This window comes from Gracilinanus agilis, chromosome 2, assembly GCF_016433145.1.
Source record: "Gracilinanus agilis isolate LMUSP501 chromosome 2, AgileGrace, whole genome shotgun sequence".
Classification (NCBI taxonomy): domain Eukaryota; kingdom Metazoa; phylum Chordata; class Mammalia; order Didelphimorphia; family Didelphidae; genus Gracilinanus; species Gracilinanus agilis.
The window spans coordinates 476,750,239-476,765,650 of NC_058131.1; the positions used below are offsets into that span (position 1 = coordinate 476,750,239).

Consider the following 15,412-nt stretch of genomic DNA (forward strand, 5'->3'; position numbering starts at 1 on the left):
TAGCCAATGAAAGTGATGCAGAGATTGCAAGCAAGGCTTTCTTCAGGGCACAAGACTTCCCAGAGTGTTTTATAAGAAGCTCAAGGTGGTTTGAAGACAGATTGTAAAAGTCTTTCATGCCAAGGAGAGGAGCTTTTATTCTGTTATTGAAACAGTAGAAAAAAATGGGGGTTGGGGGCTCTAGAGAAGAACACTATAAACTTGAACTGTGTTGTACCCTACCCACTTCCTAGCCTTATTTTGAGGAATGCATTTTGTTCTTTAGATCTCAATGTCCTTTACGAACATGAATTATTTTTATTATTGTAATTGATGTATTCTGTCATAAAAAGCCAACATTTCATGTTAAATTATGGGCATTGTGTTTAGAACATTAGATTTAAGGTCAGGAAAACCTTTGTTTCAGATCCTGCCTCAACCCTTGCTGTCTGTCATCCTTAGTAAGCTTCTCAATTTCTGTCAGCCTCAGTTTACTCAAAGGTAAAATGAGGATGATAAAAAACACCCACCTTCCTGGTTTATGAAGATAATATGACAATATTTGTAAAGAGCTTTGTAAACCATATAAAGTGGTATATAAATATTAGTACTACTATTCTTACTGCTGCTGCTGCAACTGCAACTTCTACCACCACCACTACATTTAAGAAGGCATTGCAGGTTTTCATCAGAACTGATTATACTTCAAAATTTAACTGATAAACACCTAGTATCTGGAATATTTATGTAGAATAGTTTATTTCTCAAGTGGTTAAATTAGGTTTTGCTATAGTTGGGAAGAAATAATATATTGATTAAATTTAAAAGCATATTACACAATCTAGAGTCATACAAACCTTGTCAAGTAGAGGTCTTTGGCAGGAAGGGGTAAAAATGTTTGTAATTAATATATTAGAAGTATCATTTACAGACAAATAAAATGCCTGAAATAAGTGCCTTTAGTAGAACCAGAGTTGGCAGGGACCTCAGAGTTCCATTTTGTATAACTGTGAGATTCACATAAAGTGCCACCCCCATGCACATACACCACTATATTAATAGCAGATCCAGAACTAGAATCCAGTTTTCCTATTTCGAATTTGGTAGTTATATTATGCAAGTTAGTTTTCCTAGTTAGCCCAGATAATGCATAATTATCAAGAATTCTCAATTTGTAATGTCCAGGTTAATGAAATATTACTGATATTGGAAACCTTGAAAGTCAAATGAGCCATTATGTGGAACTGGGTTCTCTGCCCTCTAAATTCCAAATAACACAGATTGTCCCCAATACCATAAATTTATATTATTTCTAGAAATATTTCTAGATCATCCTCTATTCATTTTCTTACTGGATTTTTTTTATGTTAAAAAGCTGTTTGGTATGACTTCCCTAAAATAATAATAGATAATCATATTCTAAAGGTTCGGTTTCTGTTCTCCTTCCATTACAAGGCATTCTAATTATTGTTAGGTTTTCATTATATTCAATAACTATATTTTTCTAATGTTCTGTCTGCCAACACATAGACTTTGAAAAGCCATTGAATTTGAAGACTTGAGCACCAGTTAGCTAGATGATTTCTATGCTTGTGCCCCCTCCTGAGTGTTTTGTTTTTTTTATTTAAATATATTCACATCATCTTCCTAGAGGAGGGAAAATAATTGGTAAGGAAGAGATGAGATTACTAATTTTCAAGTAAGAGACATGAAACAGTTCCGTGTGCTAGAAATTATCTTATTTATCTTGGAAACCTATATGTAAATGTCTTATACTTGATTATTTAAAAGATCAGAGTTATGGAATTTTAGAACTAGAAGGGACTTTTGATATTATCTATTAGAATTCCTTAATTTTAAAATTAAGGTAACTAAAACTGAGAAATTGATTCAGAATACAGTGCTTAAGTTGGCACTTGATTTACTACATAAAGCATTCTTTTTAAGCTAAATGGACGAAAAGAGAAGTAACAAAGAAAGGAATGAACCACTGCTCAGGACAAAACTGTTTGCCTCATTTTTTTTCTGTGTTTTGTGAGAGTAATCTTTGTACTTATAAAGGACAGAACAAAAATAGTAGAAACCCAAGACAAATAGAGAGTAAGAGGGATCCTAACAAGACTTAATAACTTCAAGTTACCAGTCTCAACAATAATACAGTTGTCTAGATGCAAGCAGTTATATTGGAGACATTGTAGAGAATGTGAGAGGACCCTTGGACCAAGAGAAAGGCAAATGTCTTGATTTTAAGAAAAGGGAAAAGAGTAGAGTATATAAATTATAGACAAATGAACTCAAAATTCTGGAGGAAATTCTATCACAGGTCAGTGAACATCTAGAAAAAGAAGTAGTGAGCATCAGGATAGTTTCATGGAGTTTATATGCCCCAGATGGAGTTTATTAGCATTTGACGAAATCTTTCTTGCTTTTCTTTTGGACATGACAGAGAGATCTGAGGGAGATGATGGTATATATAGTTGGATAGATTTAGAATTGTTTGACTGGTCTCATCCACAACATAGTTTCTAATGACTTTAAATCAAACTGTTAGAATACTTTTAGTGGAATGTGCTAGATATCTGTTCTTAGCCAATGCTATTTTTGTTTTGTTTGGTTTTTAATTGATTTGAAGGAGGGAAAATAAGGAAAAGGAACATTCATTTATTAAACACTATTTGCTATGCACTTTACAAGTGTTAACTGGTTTGATGGCATACTTATAAAATATGCATATGATGGCAAAGCTAAGAGAAATACTTGGTATATCAGATGATGGAATTAAAATCCAGAAAATATTTCTTTAAGCAAGGCTTGTTGGGCTGCAGTGAAATACAGTGAAATTTTATAGGGTACATGTATGGTTTTATCCTTGGGCTGAAAATATCAACTTGACAAATTCAAATGTGGTTAGTAGTTCTGGAAAAAAAAAAAAACAAACACCTTGATATTTTAGAAGACTGAAAGTTCAAAATGAATTAATGATGTGAAGTTTCAGCCCAAAGAGCTTATGTGATTGTAGGCCACATTAAAAGAAGCATAATATATAGAATGAGAAAGGTGCTGGTTCTACCATGCTTGGCCTTGGTCAAACAATATCTGGAATCTCATTTTCATTTGTTTTTGTTGAGTCATTTCTTCATTTGTATCTGACTCTTTGTGAAATCCCTCCCCACCCCCCCAATTTAAGGTTTTCTTGGCAAAGATCCTGGAGTAGTTTTCATTTCCTTCTCCAGTTTATTTTTCCAGATGAGGAAACTGAGGCCAAAAGGGTTATATGACTTGCCCAGGATCTCAGAGCTAGTAAGTATCTGAGGCCAGATTTGAACTGAAGTTCTCCTGACTACATGCCCAGTGTTGTATCTGCTGTGCCACATACCTGTCATTTTATTTCTGGGCACTGCATTTCATGAGGGGCATTGATAAGCTAAAACATATCTAAAGTGACTCAGTCTAGACACTGAGAGGCCTCAATTTCAGAGCCATATAAGAATTGGTTGAAACCCCTCTAGGTATTTATTTAACTTAGCTTAGACTTAAATAAGGACATGATAATTCTATTACTGTTGTTAAAGTATTGTCACTTATTCAGGATGAAATGATTCTTGTTCAGGTTTTTGTTGAACTAAATGGCCTCTGAGGTTTTTTCCATCACTTATATTCTGTAATCCAGTTAAACTGCCTGCACTCACACCTCATTGGTGGCAGAACCTCTACAGGTAGAGGTAGAACCTCCTGACTGCTGGTCCAGCATCAAAGTCAGATTTTGTAGGAGTTTGCATTCAAACCACCTTGTTAATCCAAAATTCTGCTTTTGCATTACTCTTAAAACAGGGCTATAATTCTTGTGTAACGTTATCCTGATTTCTCTATAAAGGGGGAAAAAAAGAATTTAGCAATACTTATACTTTTCTCCACCATAAGGGGTTTTTTGGATGTTCAGTTATAATCAACCTGTAAAGTATTTTGAAATTCTTAGAGATAGCATATAAGTAGTGTTAAAAAGAAAAGAAAACCAGATAATATTCTTTGTATATCTCCTTTAGATCTTCTTCCTAGATCTTGGAAGATAGATGGTATATAGATCTCAGAGAGAGTATAAATGGAGGAGGGATCAGGTGCCCAAGGCCTAAGCTGTTTATAGTTGGTGAGGGAGGAAGCACCCACTCCTCTCACAATAGCTGCTGATGTAATTATGTCTCTCCTCCAAGACAGACTTGATTGATTAAGCTTTGTCAGTTGCTCCCTTCTAACAGTTGCCCAAGTTAAGAACCCCTGAGCAGTTTGGTGGATGGTTAACCTCTCTATGTCCCAACCTGAGGTTGGATAAGTTGTTGATAGGCTATTGATTGGCTTTTGGAAATGGCTATATCTGACTGGTATTGATCTCCCTTTCCCAAGGGCTTTGGTAGAAAACCACTCAGGAAAGATACTTGTTGGTAAATCACTCTATTGAACTTATTAATGAGGAAAGGAAAACAAGATAATAGAATTGAGGATCTGGAACCCTATTGCTATTTGTTGGCTATTAAACTAATTGTTGATCAAGTCTGGAGATTGCTAGGCTGGTAGAAACTAGAGGTCTTCACCTGCTCACTAACTCTGACCTGGCCACAGCCAAGCTAGAATACTGTTGATGTTGATAGATGATCTATATACTCTCTCAGCTCTACTATCAATGGTGTTGATTGATCACTAGCTTTCTCTCAGTCAGGTACAGGATACAGGTTTCAGGCCTACCCCTCCTACCCTTCACCTCCCTCTGTCCCAGTTCTGGCTCCCAGAGAAAAGCCTGCTCAAATCTCAGCTCTGAGCCCTAAGCTCTCAACTGTTGTTTCTTGTGGGTATTTATAGGGTGGGGCTAACCGATTTTTGCCCCTGGCTCAGGGCACCTGAGAACATTCTGAAACTCTAAACTGCCAGTCCTGTCAGTCAAGGTGGCATCCATCTTGTCCCAGATGATGATTTTAACCATAGAACTAATAGACTCATTTATAAACTCATGTTAAGATTAAGGTTAAACTTTGCTAGTGTGCCTTTAATATAGTTCCAGGAACATGCTTACCAATACTGAAATGTTGGTCCTCATTTACCATCTTTATATGTGGAATTAATTTTCTAAAAGTCAAAGCCAAAGAAATCACATGCAAATCCTTCAGCAATATAAAATATACAATGTAAGTATTATGTAATACATATTTTATATATACGTATGCATGCATGTCTATATATTGTATGTTTATATCTAAGTATGTATATATTTATAAAATATAAACATAAAATTCCTATTTGAAATAGAAATATGAAAACTCTGGAAACTCCTCACATGTCCACAGTAATTCATTGTATTTCTTTTATTCATTCTTTATTTAAAACCCTTACCTTCTGTCTTAAATTGGTACTAAATATGAGTTCCAAGGCAGAAGAGCAGTAAGGACTAGGTAATCAGGAGTAAGTGACTTGGCCAGGATCACAAAGCTAGAAAGTATCTAAGGCTAGATTTGAACCCAGGACCATCCCTCTCTAGCCTTGGCTCTCTGAGCCTTGGCTCTCTCCACTGAGCCACCAACCTGTCCCAATTCATTGAATTTCTAAAAAGAATTAACTTCTATGGCAGGTCAATAGAGGCAGTCAGTTGTTTTAATATAAGCAATTAGATTGTGAATAAAGAGTAAAGATACTGTACATACTGGGTTCAATGAATCTAGGCATATAAAATATGACAGACAAACCCTTGAGAGAGTAGATAAAATCTTAGCACTTAGTATAAAGCTTTGGTTTTCTTTATGTAATGCATAAGGAAGGCAGTTGTTTAATGGCTTTTTTTAAAAAATAGAAAAAGTATTTAGCTTTTTATTTTTATGTACTCTAAGATTTCTTGTGTAATTAGTGTTTATTTCGTGATTCTTTCATCATGTCCATTTCTTAGGCATTGTTTTTCAAGGTTATAAAACTAAAAACAAACTAGCAAATCAGACTGTCCTAAAGGGGAGTGGGTAAAAGGCAAAACATTTTTTTTACAAATAAAACCTTCTTCAAACCATTCACAGTGGAAGCAAAAAAGATCAACAAAATTATGCCACAATTATGTCAAAAATCTTTGAATCCTTGTTTCTATTAAGAAAAAATTAAGAGTAAATCGATGTTTTAATTAGTGGTACTGGCTTCAGTTCTTCATAAGTTATTATAGTTTTTTAAAACTTCCTGAAATTCTTTTTTCCATTTTATTTACTTCATTTAGCTTATGCTGTTATAAGTCAAAATACACTTTGTTAAATTTTCTTCTAAAAAAGTTTTATTGACACCTTTTGTCTTTTTATCAATCATTTATGATCTTACATGCATAGTCAATCAATCATTTAAAAATTTTTTTCTGCATAGTATATAATTTCCATATAAGTTCTATATTTAGGTCTGGAGCATAATTATCTAATCATGGGTAATACTATTCGCCAGTGTAAATATGTAAAATTTAATCCTTCACACAAAGAACCATAAATGTATTTCTTAAATCTTTTAAACTTTTCAAAAAAGGAAATGCCCTTATTTTAAGGAGACTATAGAGTAAGAAATAAAACTTCACACCTTGATAAAGCTAAAAATATCGTTAGGTTCATTCTAGTGTTATGCAGAAATGTGTATTGTTTATTGTAGAAAAATGGACAAAAAGCATTGTGGTATAGTAGATAAAGGATCAATCTCAACACCAAGAAGACCAAGAGTTAAAATCTGACCTACATTGACCAAAGGGCCCCCTTAAGGGCGTAGCAAACTTTAGAGCAAGTGTTAACTTCCAATAAAAATAGTTTCTTCATCTTTGGAAAGCTCTATCATAGGTCCTGTCCTTATCTCTTGGGAAATGAAAAGATCTGTTACTTGTATAGTAATCTAGTAAGAAATTAAGATACAGGTATGTGTACTCTTATTTATGCCACTGAAGTAGAAATTAGAGAAATTTACTGACAATTTCTTTTTTCCCCCCTTTTGTTTGCTTTTCTTTCAGTGTGGCTGTAACGAGGTCCAGAGATGTGCCATCCTTTGGGCCACCAATCCCCAAAGGAGTCACTTTCCCTAAGTCTAATGTGTTCAGGGACTTCCTTTTGGCCAAAGTAATTAATGCGGAGAATGCTGCTCATAAGTCTGAGAAATTCCGTGCCATGGCTACCCGGACCCGCCAAGAGTACCTAAAAGATCTAGCAGAGAAGAATGTAACCAATACTCCCATTGATCCTTCTGGCAAATTCCCCTTCATCTCTCTTGCCTCCAAGAAAAAAGAGAAATCCAAACCTTATCCTGGAGCAGAATTTAGTAGCATGGGTGCCATTGTATGGAGTGTCCACGCCAAAGACTACAATAAGGCAATGGAGATAGACTGTCTTCTGGGCATCTCGAATGAATTTATAGTTCTCATTGAACAAGAAACCAAAAGTGTGGTATTCAATTGTTCCTGCAGAGATGTAATAGGATGGACTTCAACTGACACCAGCATCAAAATCTTCTATGAGAGAGGGGAATGTGTTTCTGTGGAGAGCTTCAATAACAACAACGAGGATATCAAAGAGATTGTCAAAAGACTGCAGGTGAGCCCTGTCTCCTCTATGAGAAGGTGAAATGTGCTTTAAATAAAGCCCTGCTTATAAAGTCAGACAAAATTACTAAAGCTTCTGTGATGTTATTAGCTTTTCCAAAAACTGTTGAATGATGTGAAGAAGAGAATCTAGCTTACTCTCAATGCTTCTTATCATTTTTTTTTTTAGAAAAAGAAAAAAGTTGTAGTATAAGTTTTCAGTATGCATTTTGTCTTGTGTCTGTTAAGAAACCTGTTTGGATGTAACCCAGTTCCACTGTCAATCACCTCAGGATTCCCACTGTTATATAATTTTGGTTTTTAGAGAATGGCAATTTAATGGGGCATCCATCTGTTTACTTGAACTCTACAAACTACCAGATTCAAAAGTGGAGAAATTTATATTTTGAATTAATTTGTTGCCTTTGGTTTCCTCTACTTCTCAACAGGCATAGTTCTTAACATTTCAGTTAAAGACAATGAAGCCCCTTTTTTGAGTTGGTCTATTCTCCAATGCTTTACTGCATACAGCCCAATCAAATATAAAGATAAAAATTTCTCTTTAGCTAGTTAATTTGCAGAATGATCATCTCAATTACCTATATTTGAATTTCTTTTTTCCTTCACTGAGTCTCTTAACTATTCCACTCACTAACTCAAAATGATATCTTTTGTTTCTGTCTAGTTTGTGACTAAAGGATGTGAGTCAGTGGAGATGACTTTGCGAAGAAATGGGCTTGGACAGCTTGGCTTCCATGTAAACTATGAAGGTATTGTGGCAGATGTGGAACCTTATGGCTATGCCTGGCAGGCAGGACTGAGGCAAGGCAGCCGCCTGGTGGAAATTTGTAAAGTGGCTGTTGCTACCTTAAGCCATGAACAAATGATTGACCTTCTGAGAACATCAGTCACAGTGAAAGTGGTCATTATACCACCCCATGATGATTGTACCCCAAGAAGGTAAGTCAGAGGGAGCAACAGAAAATCCATGGTTTTGTTTTTAGTGAGAGGATCATTAAAATTCTTTTTAGGAGAATTAATGAATGGAATCAGAAGAGTTTGCACACCACCACTTTAAAAAAAAATTTGAGAACTGTAAGAACCATGATTATTACAATGATCATTCATGGTTCCAGAGGTCTCATGATGAAGCTTCCATTACTGAGAGATGATGGATTCAGGGCACAGAATTTTACATAAATCTGTATGCACAAATTTATTCTATATTTTTATTATCTAATATATGTCTATAGTGCGTGTGTGTGTGTGCACACTATGCATATATGTGCTCGAAAAATTTGACCCTTTTCCCTTTTTTTCCCCCTACTGGGTTGTGGAATGAGGAGGAAACTTAGTTTTCTGTTAATTTTTTAAAAATAGATGAGGGATGTTAACAGATGCGTAATGTTGCATGAACTTCTAGGTGAAATCAATATGTTACTAGTTTTTCTAAAATGTTTTACTTTTTTATAAAAGAGGTCTTACAGAGTAATCTGTAAATGTTTGCAATGTGGAAACTAAATACATCAATAAAACTAAAAGTGACAAAACAGAGAGAGACAGACAAATTCTGGGAAGTCATAGGAACCTCAACAGGTCATTTGACCATCAGTACTTTAAGCCAAAGGTGTCAAATTCCCAAGAAGTAGCCTATAAACTCCCAAGTGCTCCCCGAACTGCACAAAAATAATAGGTCTAGACTGCCACTATTCCTGAATATCTGAGCCTAACTTAGGTTTGGGGTGAGGTATTAGAAACTGAGGGCAGGGGAGATTAGAGTAAGTAATTTGGGAGGATTCCCAGACTTTATGCCTCAGGATTGTAAAGTAACTATTGTGGAGGAGTCTGACCTAATTCATTTTTTATTCCTTAGTCTCCTGTGAAATGAACCGTGGAGATCACGTACTTTGAGTATATAATTTTAAAACATATAGAATACTGTCAGACTGAGATAATCAATCGTATGTCTCACCCTTGCCTTCCATCACTGTCTAAAAGCAAAAAAATGTTGCCTGATCCACTTCCTTACCTGGAGAGCTGGACTTGGCTCTATCCAGCATAATACAATTATCTTTCATTCCATCAGCATTGTTTTAAAATCAACTGATCTCTCCTTGACTCCTTCAGATGGAAATGACCAGCTTCTTGAGAGTTGTCTCTGAGTTAGGAATTCTTAACCTGGGGAATCTAAATTTGTTTTTGTTTTCTTCTTGCATTTTGATTACTGAATTTCAATTAACCAATTAATTTAATTTTTAACTGGCTCTATTTGTAACCCTTTTGTTTTATGTTTTTAAAAACCATTGTCTGAGAAAGGTTCCAGAGGTTTCACCAAATTAGCATGAAGGGCCTTGAGATTAGAAAAAAGTAAAGAACCCTAGCCTTAGATGTTGTGCCACAGATCCCCTCCCAACCTAGTGATCATGTTAATTTTTTAAATTCAGTTATGTAGCCTCTTGGAAAGAGAGACTTCTTTGAATTAAACAAATTTAGTCAACTTTTTTTTTTTTTTTTTTTTTTTTTTTTTTTAGACCCTTAACTTCTGTGTATTGTCTCTTAGGTGGAAGAGTGGTAAGGGTGGGCAATGGGGGTCAAGTGACTTGCCCAGGGTCACACAGCTGGGAAGTGTCTGAGGCCAGGTTTGAACCTAGGACCTCCTGTCTCTAGGCCTGACTCTCACTCCACTCAGCTACCCAGCTGCCCCTCAACTTTCTTTTTAATGTAGATTTCTTTGCCTTTATGAAAAGTTTATTTCTTTATAACTTTATATTTCAAAAGTTTTTTTTTAATTTTCTAAATTTTATTTATTTTTTTTATTCACAGATGCCCCCAAATCTATCTATAGGCTTCTTAGGAAAGAATGTCTGTGGACCCCAGTTTAAAAACCTCTATTCTAAACTTTGTATCCTTAGCCCTTTTTTGTTGTTGTTGTTTTTAAATGGAGGAATCCAGCTACTTTTATGTATAGCTTACGTTCCAAAAAAGCCATCCTCTCAATATGTACAAAAGTGTGTAAGATTTAAATTAATGTACAATACTTCAAGTTTTATTTTTATAAAGTTTATCTGACAAAATAGAACCACGTAACTAAGTTTTTCTACCTACTCAAAAATCCCTGCTCCACCAAAGCTGCGACAAAGGAAACAGAGAGAGAGAGAGAGAGAGAGAGAGAGAATGAATTATACCGAATTTATATCCTATCTATGTCAGCATGTAACAACAGGAAGTGAATAGGGTGAAAGGAGTCATCATTTTGCTGGGGATCATAGTTTTTAGGGTAACAGATTCTAATTACAAAAGTGGTTCATGCGCAAGTCTGTACATGAGGGTCTATACATTTATTTTCTACATAAGAAATCCTTAGATGCCCCTTCGTGGTGAGATCACCTACACTTCATTCATTCACATGTCATTCATAACAGCATTCCAATTTTTCTCTTTCTCCATAAAACAACTCTATATCTGCCTCACATTTGGATATTAGATAAAAAATTTTATCATCAAAGAATTTATGGGATAAATGAATAGCTTAGTGTATAAAACACAGGAAGCTCTAAGTTCAAGTCCTTCCTCAGAAATTTAATAGCTGTGCAACCCTAGGCAAACTATTTAACCTTTGTAAACTCTACATAAATGATAGCATTATTATTCATTTATTTTAACAAGTAAATGATGATGGATATTAAAGTGTTTTAACCGAAAATCTAAACAGGACTTTGTGTTCCTGACAAGATTTCAATTTATATTTACCCATCAAATTTTGTCTAACATGAATTAAATACAGTAATGTTTCATTTATCCAAGGTCATTGGGAACAAAAATTTTAATTTTAGTAGAAACTTACCCAAAATGTATTTCATATTTTTATGCTTTAGTAAACAGAAGATATTGGGAATTATTGTTGCCTTTAAATATTAACAATATTGCTTTACTCTGCTGTAAATATGAGGGTCTTTGCATAGGTGTGGAAAGCTGCTTTCTTTTTTTTTTCCTTTTTTTTTTGAAAGCTTAGTGAATATATGTTTTAAATTAATTAATTAAATAATTGGTTTACAATATTTTCCCATGGTTACATGATTCATGTTCTTGCTCTCCCCTCTTCCTTCCTCCCTCCCAGAGTAGATGAGCAATTCCACTAAGTTATACATGTATCATTGTTCAAAAACTATTTATATATTATTCATGTTTGCAATAGAGTGATCATTTAAAGTCAAAATCCCCAATCATATCCCCATCAAACCATGTGATCAATTTTATTTTTTTCTTCTGCTTTTTTGCTCCCACAGTTCTTTCTCTGGATGTGTGGATAGCATTCTTTCTCATAAATTCCTCAGGATTGTCCTGGATCATTGCATTGCTGCTAGTAAAAAAGTCCATTACATTCGATCGTACCACAGTGTATCAGTCTCTGTGTACGATGTTCTCCTGGTTCTGCTCCTTTCACTCTGCATCAATTCCTGGAGGTCTTTCCAGTTCACATGGAATTCTTCCATTTCATCATTCCTTTCAGTACAATTGTATTCCATCACCATCAGTGGGCATCCCTTCATTTTCCAATTTTTTTGCCACCACAAAGAGCGTGGCTATAAATATTTTGGTACAAGTCTTTTCCTTATTATCTCTTTGGAGTACAAACCCAGCAGTGGTATGGCTAAATCAAAGGGCAGGCAGTCATTTAAAGATCTTTGGGCAGAATTCCAAATTGACCTGCAGAATGTTTGGATCAATTCACAACTCCACCAGCAATGCATTAGTGTACCAATTTTGCCAGAACCCCTCAACATTTATTATTTTCCTTTACTGCCATATTGACCAGTGTGCTAGGTGTGGGGTGGTACCTCAGAGTTGTTTTAATTTGCATTTCTCTAATCAGGAAGGAGTTAGAACACTTTTTTATGTGCCTATTGATAGTTTTGATTTCTTTATCTAAAAACTGCCTATTCATGTCCCTTGACCATTTATCAATTGGGGAATGGCTTGATTTTTTTTGTACAATTGACAGCTCTTTATAAATTTGAGAAATTAGACCCTTGTCAGAGGTTTTTGTTATAAATTATCCCCCCCAATATGTTGCTTTCCTTCTAATTTTGTTTGCATTGTATTTGTTTGTACAGAAACTTTTTAATTTAATCAAAAATATTCATTTTTATATTTTGTAATATTCTCTATTTCTTGCTTGGTCTTAAATTCTTTCCTTTCCCATAGATCTGACAGGTATACTATTCTATGTTCACCTAATTTACTTATAATTTCCTTCTTTATATTTAATTCATTTACTCATCTTGGTACAGGGTGTGAGATGTTGATCTAAACCTAATCTCTCCCATACTCTTTTCCAATTTTTCATCAAATAATGGGTTCTTATCCCAAAAGTTGGGATCTTTGGCTTTGTCATACACTAACTTGTTGAGGACAGTTACCTCAAGCCTATTCCATTGATCCACCCTTCTGTCTCTTAGCCAGTACGATATCATTTTGATGACCACTACTTTATAGTACAGTTTAAAATTCAGTACTGCTAGGCCCCCATCCTTCACATTTTTTTTCACTAGTTCCCTTGATATCTTTCTCTTATTCTTCAAGATGAACGTTGTTATAATATTTTCTAGTTTTTTTGTAGTTTGATAGGTATGGCACTGAATAAGTAAATTAATTTGGGTAGGATTGTCATTTTTATTTTATTACCTCATCCTACCCATGAACAATTAATATTTTCCAATTATTTAGATGTAGTTTTAATTTTGTGGAAAGTGTTTTGTAGTTGTGTTCATATAATTCCTGTATTTGTCCTGGCAAATGGATTTCTAAATATTTTATATTATCTAGGGCATACTTAAATGGAATTTCTCTTTCTAATTCTTATTGCTGAGTTGTGTTGGAAATATATAGAAATGTTGATGATTTGTGTGGGTTTCTTTTGTATCCTGCAACTTTGCTATAAAGTTTTTGATTATTTCCACTCTAATATAGAAAATGGCAGGGTGGAATTCCTGCAGGATACAGGGTCAAGCCTCATCCAGAATTCCAGGGGACCCCCCCTGGAGAACTCTGGGCAAGGGACAGTTGGAAAGGAGTTGGTCAGTTGATTCCTGGGGGTTGAGTTGAGCAGGTCTCTCTGCTTGCTGTTCCTGGTTTGGGGGTTTGCCTGGGAGGCCATAGTGGCAAAAGCCATTGTGGTTTCTACTCTGGAGTTTGTCTGCCTAGTGGTAATAGACCTTTATTGCAATAGCATTCTGTTATTCATTTAGTTATTTAGATATTAGGAGTAATTACTATTAGCTTCGAGGGCAAGTTAGCTAAAGGTTTGCCACTCCCTCCTGGGTGGGAGGGGCAGTTTCTACCTAACAGATCAGGGCTTCCCAGTTTTATCCAAATCCTAGATACCCCTTCCCTGCCATCCCTTTCTTCCTTTATCAATATAAGCTTTATCTTTTAATAGCTGTTCCTGGGTATTATTTTGGATATACTCACTATTGCCATTAAACTTGGTTCCTGTCAGTTGTGTTATATTGAATCTCTGGGGGCCAGGAGTCCACACTGTTGATTGACAGGTGGATCCATTGGATGTCGGAATATTCCCAGAGGGCCGTGAGGACACAGGAGAGAGCAGTTGGCCCAGGGGGGGTATAAACACCCTGGCAGCCCTGGCAGGGGTTGTGGATCCTGGTCTTTTGTGGGATTGAGACTTGCAGGCTCAGCCTTGCAAGATCCTCCTGTTTGTTCCTGTTAACATTATCAACCTGAACCCAGACCATCATCTCTGATTCTACTGCCCCTAGATATTAGGAAATCAATCATCTTAGTTATCTAGGTTTCCCAGGGCCCGGGAGGGATCCGGGAAGTGGACAGGAGAAGAAGAAGAGGGTGGAAAGGGGTGAATATCCCAAAGACTGATTAGGCATATCATCTAGCAAAGGAGAAGAATCTGAAACATCAAGCAGCAGTTTGCCTACTCTGGTGTGGCTGTGGCCAGGCTGGACCAGAGAGAAGCTAACCATCCTGATTCATTATAACAGCTGCCAACTAATTCTAATCTTAGTGACCTAAACAGGCAGGGCCCAAAGAAACAGCACTGGAGTCTCTGGGAGGCTGCTTCAAACTTGGTTCCAGCCAGGTTTGACCAGCACAGCTAATGGGTCTGTGGGTGGCTTTGGGGTTCTCACGGTAATCCACAGATTATCTCAGGATGCCAAAAGCCAAGGTGGTCCAAGGTACCCAAGAAGAGAGAGTGTTTTTGAGATGCTGTCCACCAGATCTCAAACTCCTCCTCCACCTGGTGCTGCTCTGTAGGTCTTGTCCACTTGTTAGAAACCAACACCATTCAGGATCCCAGGGAATCAGGATGCAGGTCTGAGATCTCCCAGAGTTAGCAACAGTTTGTGCCAACCACTAATGGAGTCTCTCTCAGAGCACAAGCCACTTCCTGCTCCCTCATTCCATCTTGGAATGCCCCAGCCCTTCCTGCTAGGTCCATATAAACTATTGCTACATAAACTGCTAAATAAATCTTCCTCACAACACAAGTCACTTGACCCCCATTGCCTAGCCCTTACCACTCTTCTGCCTTGGAACCAATACACAGTATTGACTCTAAGATGGAAGGTAAGGGTTTAAAAAACAAACAAACCAGGAATGGGTGTTGTATTTTGTTAAAGGCATTTTCTGCATCTTTTGAGATAATCATATAATTTCTTTTGTTTGATTATTGTTATGGCATTCCTGGTATAAATCCCACTTGGTCATAGTGAATAATCCTCATGATAACTTGCTTTAGTTTTTTTTGCTGGTATTCTATTTAAGATTTTTGTATCTATGTTCATTAAGGAGATTGGTCTATAGTTTTAATTCTCTGTTTTTGGTCTTTCTGGT

General features: G+C 36.0%; 1 protein-coding gene across 4 annotated transcripts in view; it reads left to right on the top strand.

Annotated features, from left to right (window-relative positions):
* SIPA1L1 (signal induced proliferation associated 1 like 1) overlaps window positions 1-15,412 on the top strand; it is a 165,887-nt gene that overhangs the window by 66,199 nt on the left and 84,276 nt on the right. For all 4 annotated transcript variants that reach the window (XM_044664918.1, XM_044664919.1, XM_044664920.1 and 1 more), the window contains exons 7-8: window positions 6,980-7,556; window positions 8,229-8,503. In XM_044664918.1, the coding sequence (XP_044520853.1) occupies window positions 6,980-7,556; window positions 8,229-8,503 (852 nt within the window). The remainder of the gene's footprint in view (window positions 1-6,979; window positions 7,557-8,228; window positions 8,504-15,412) is intronic.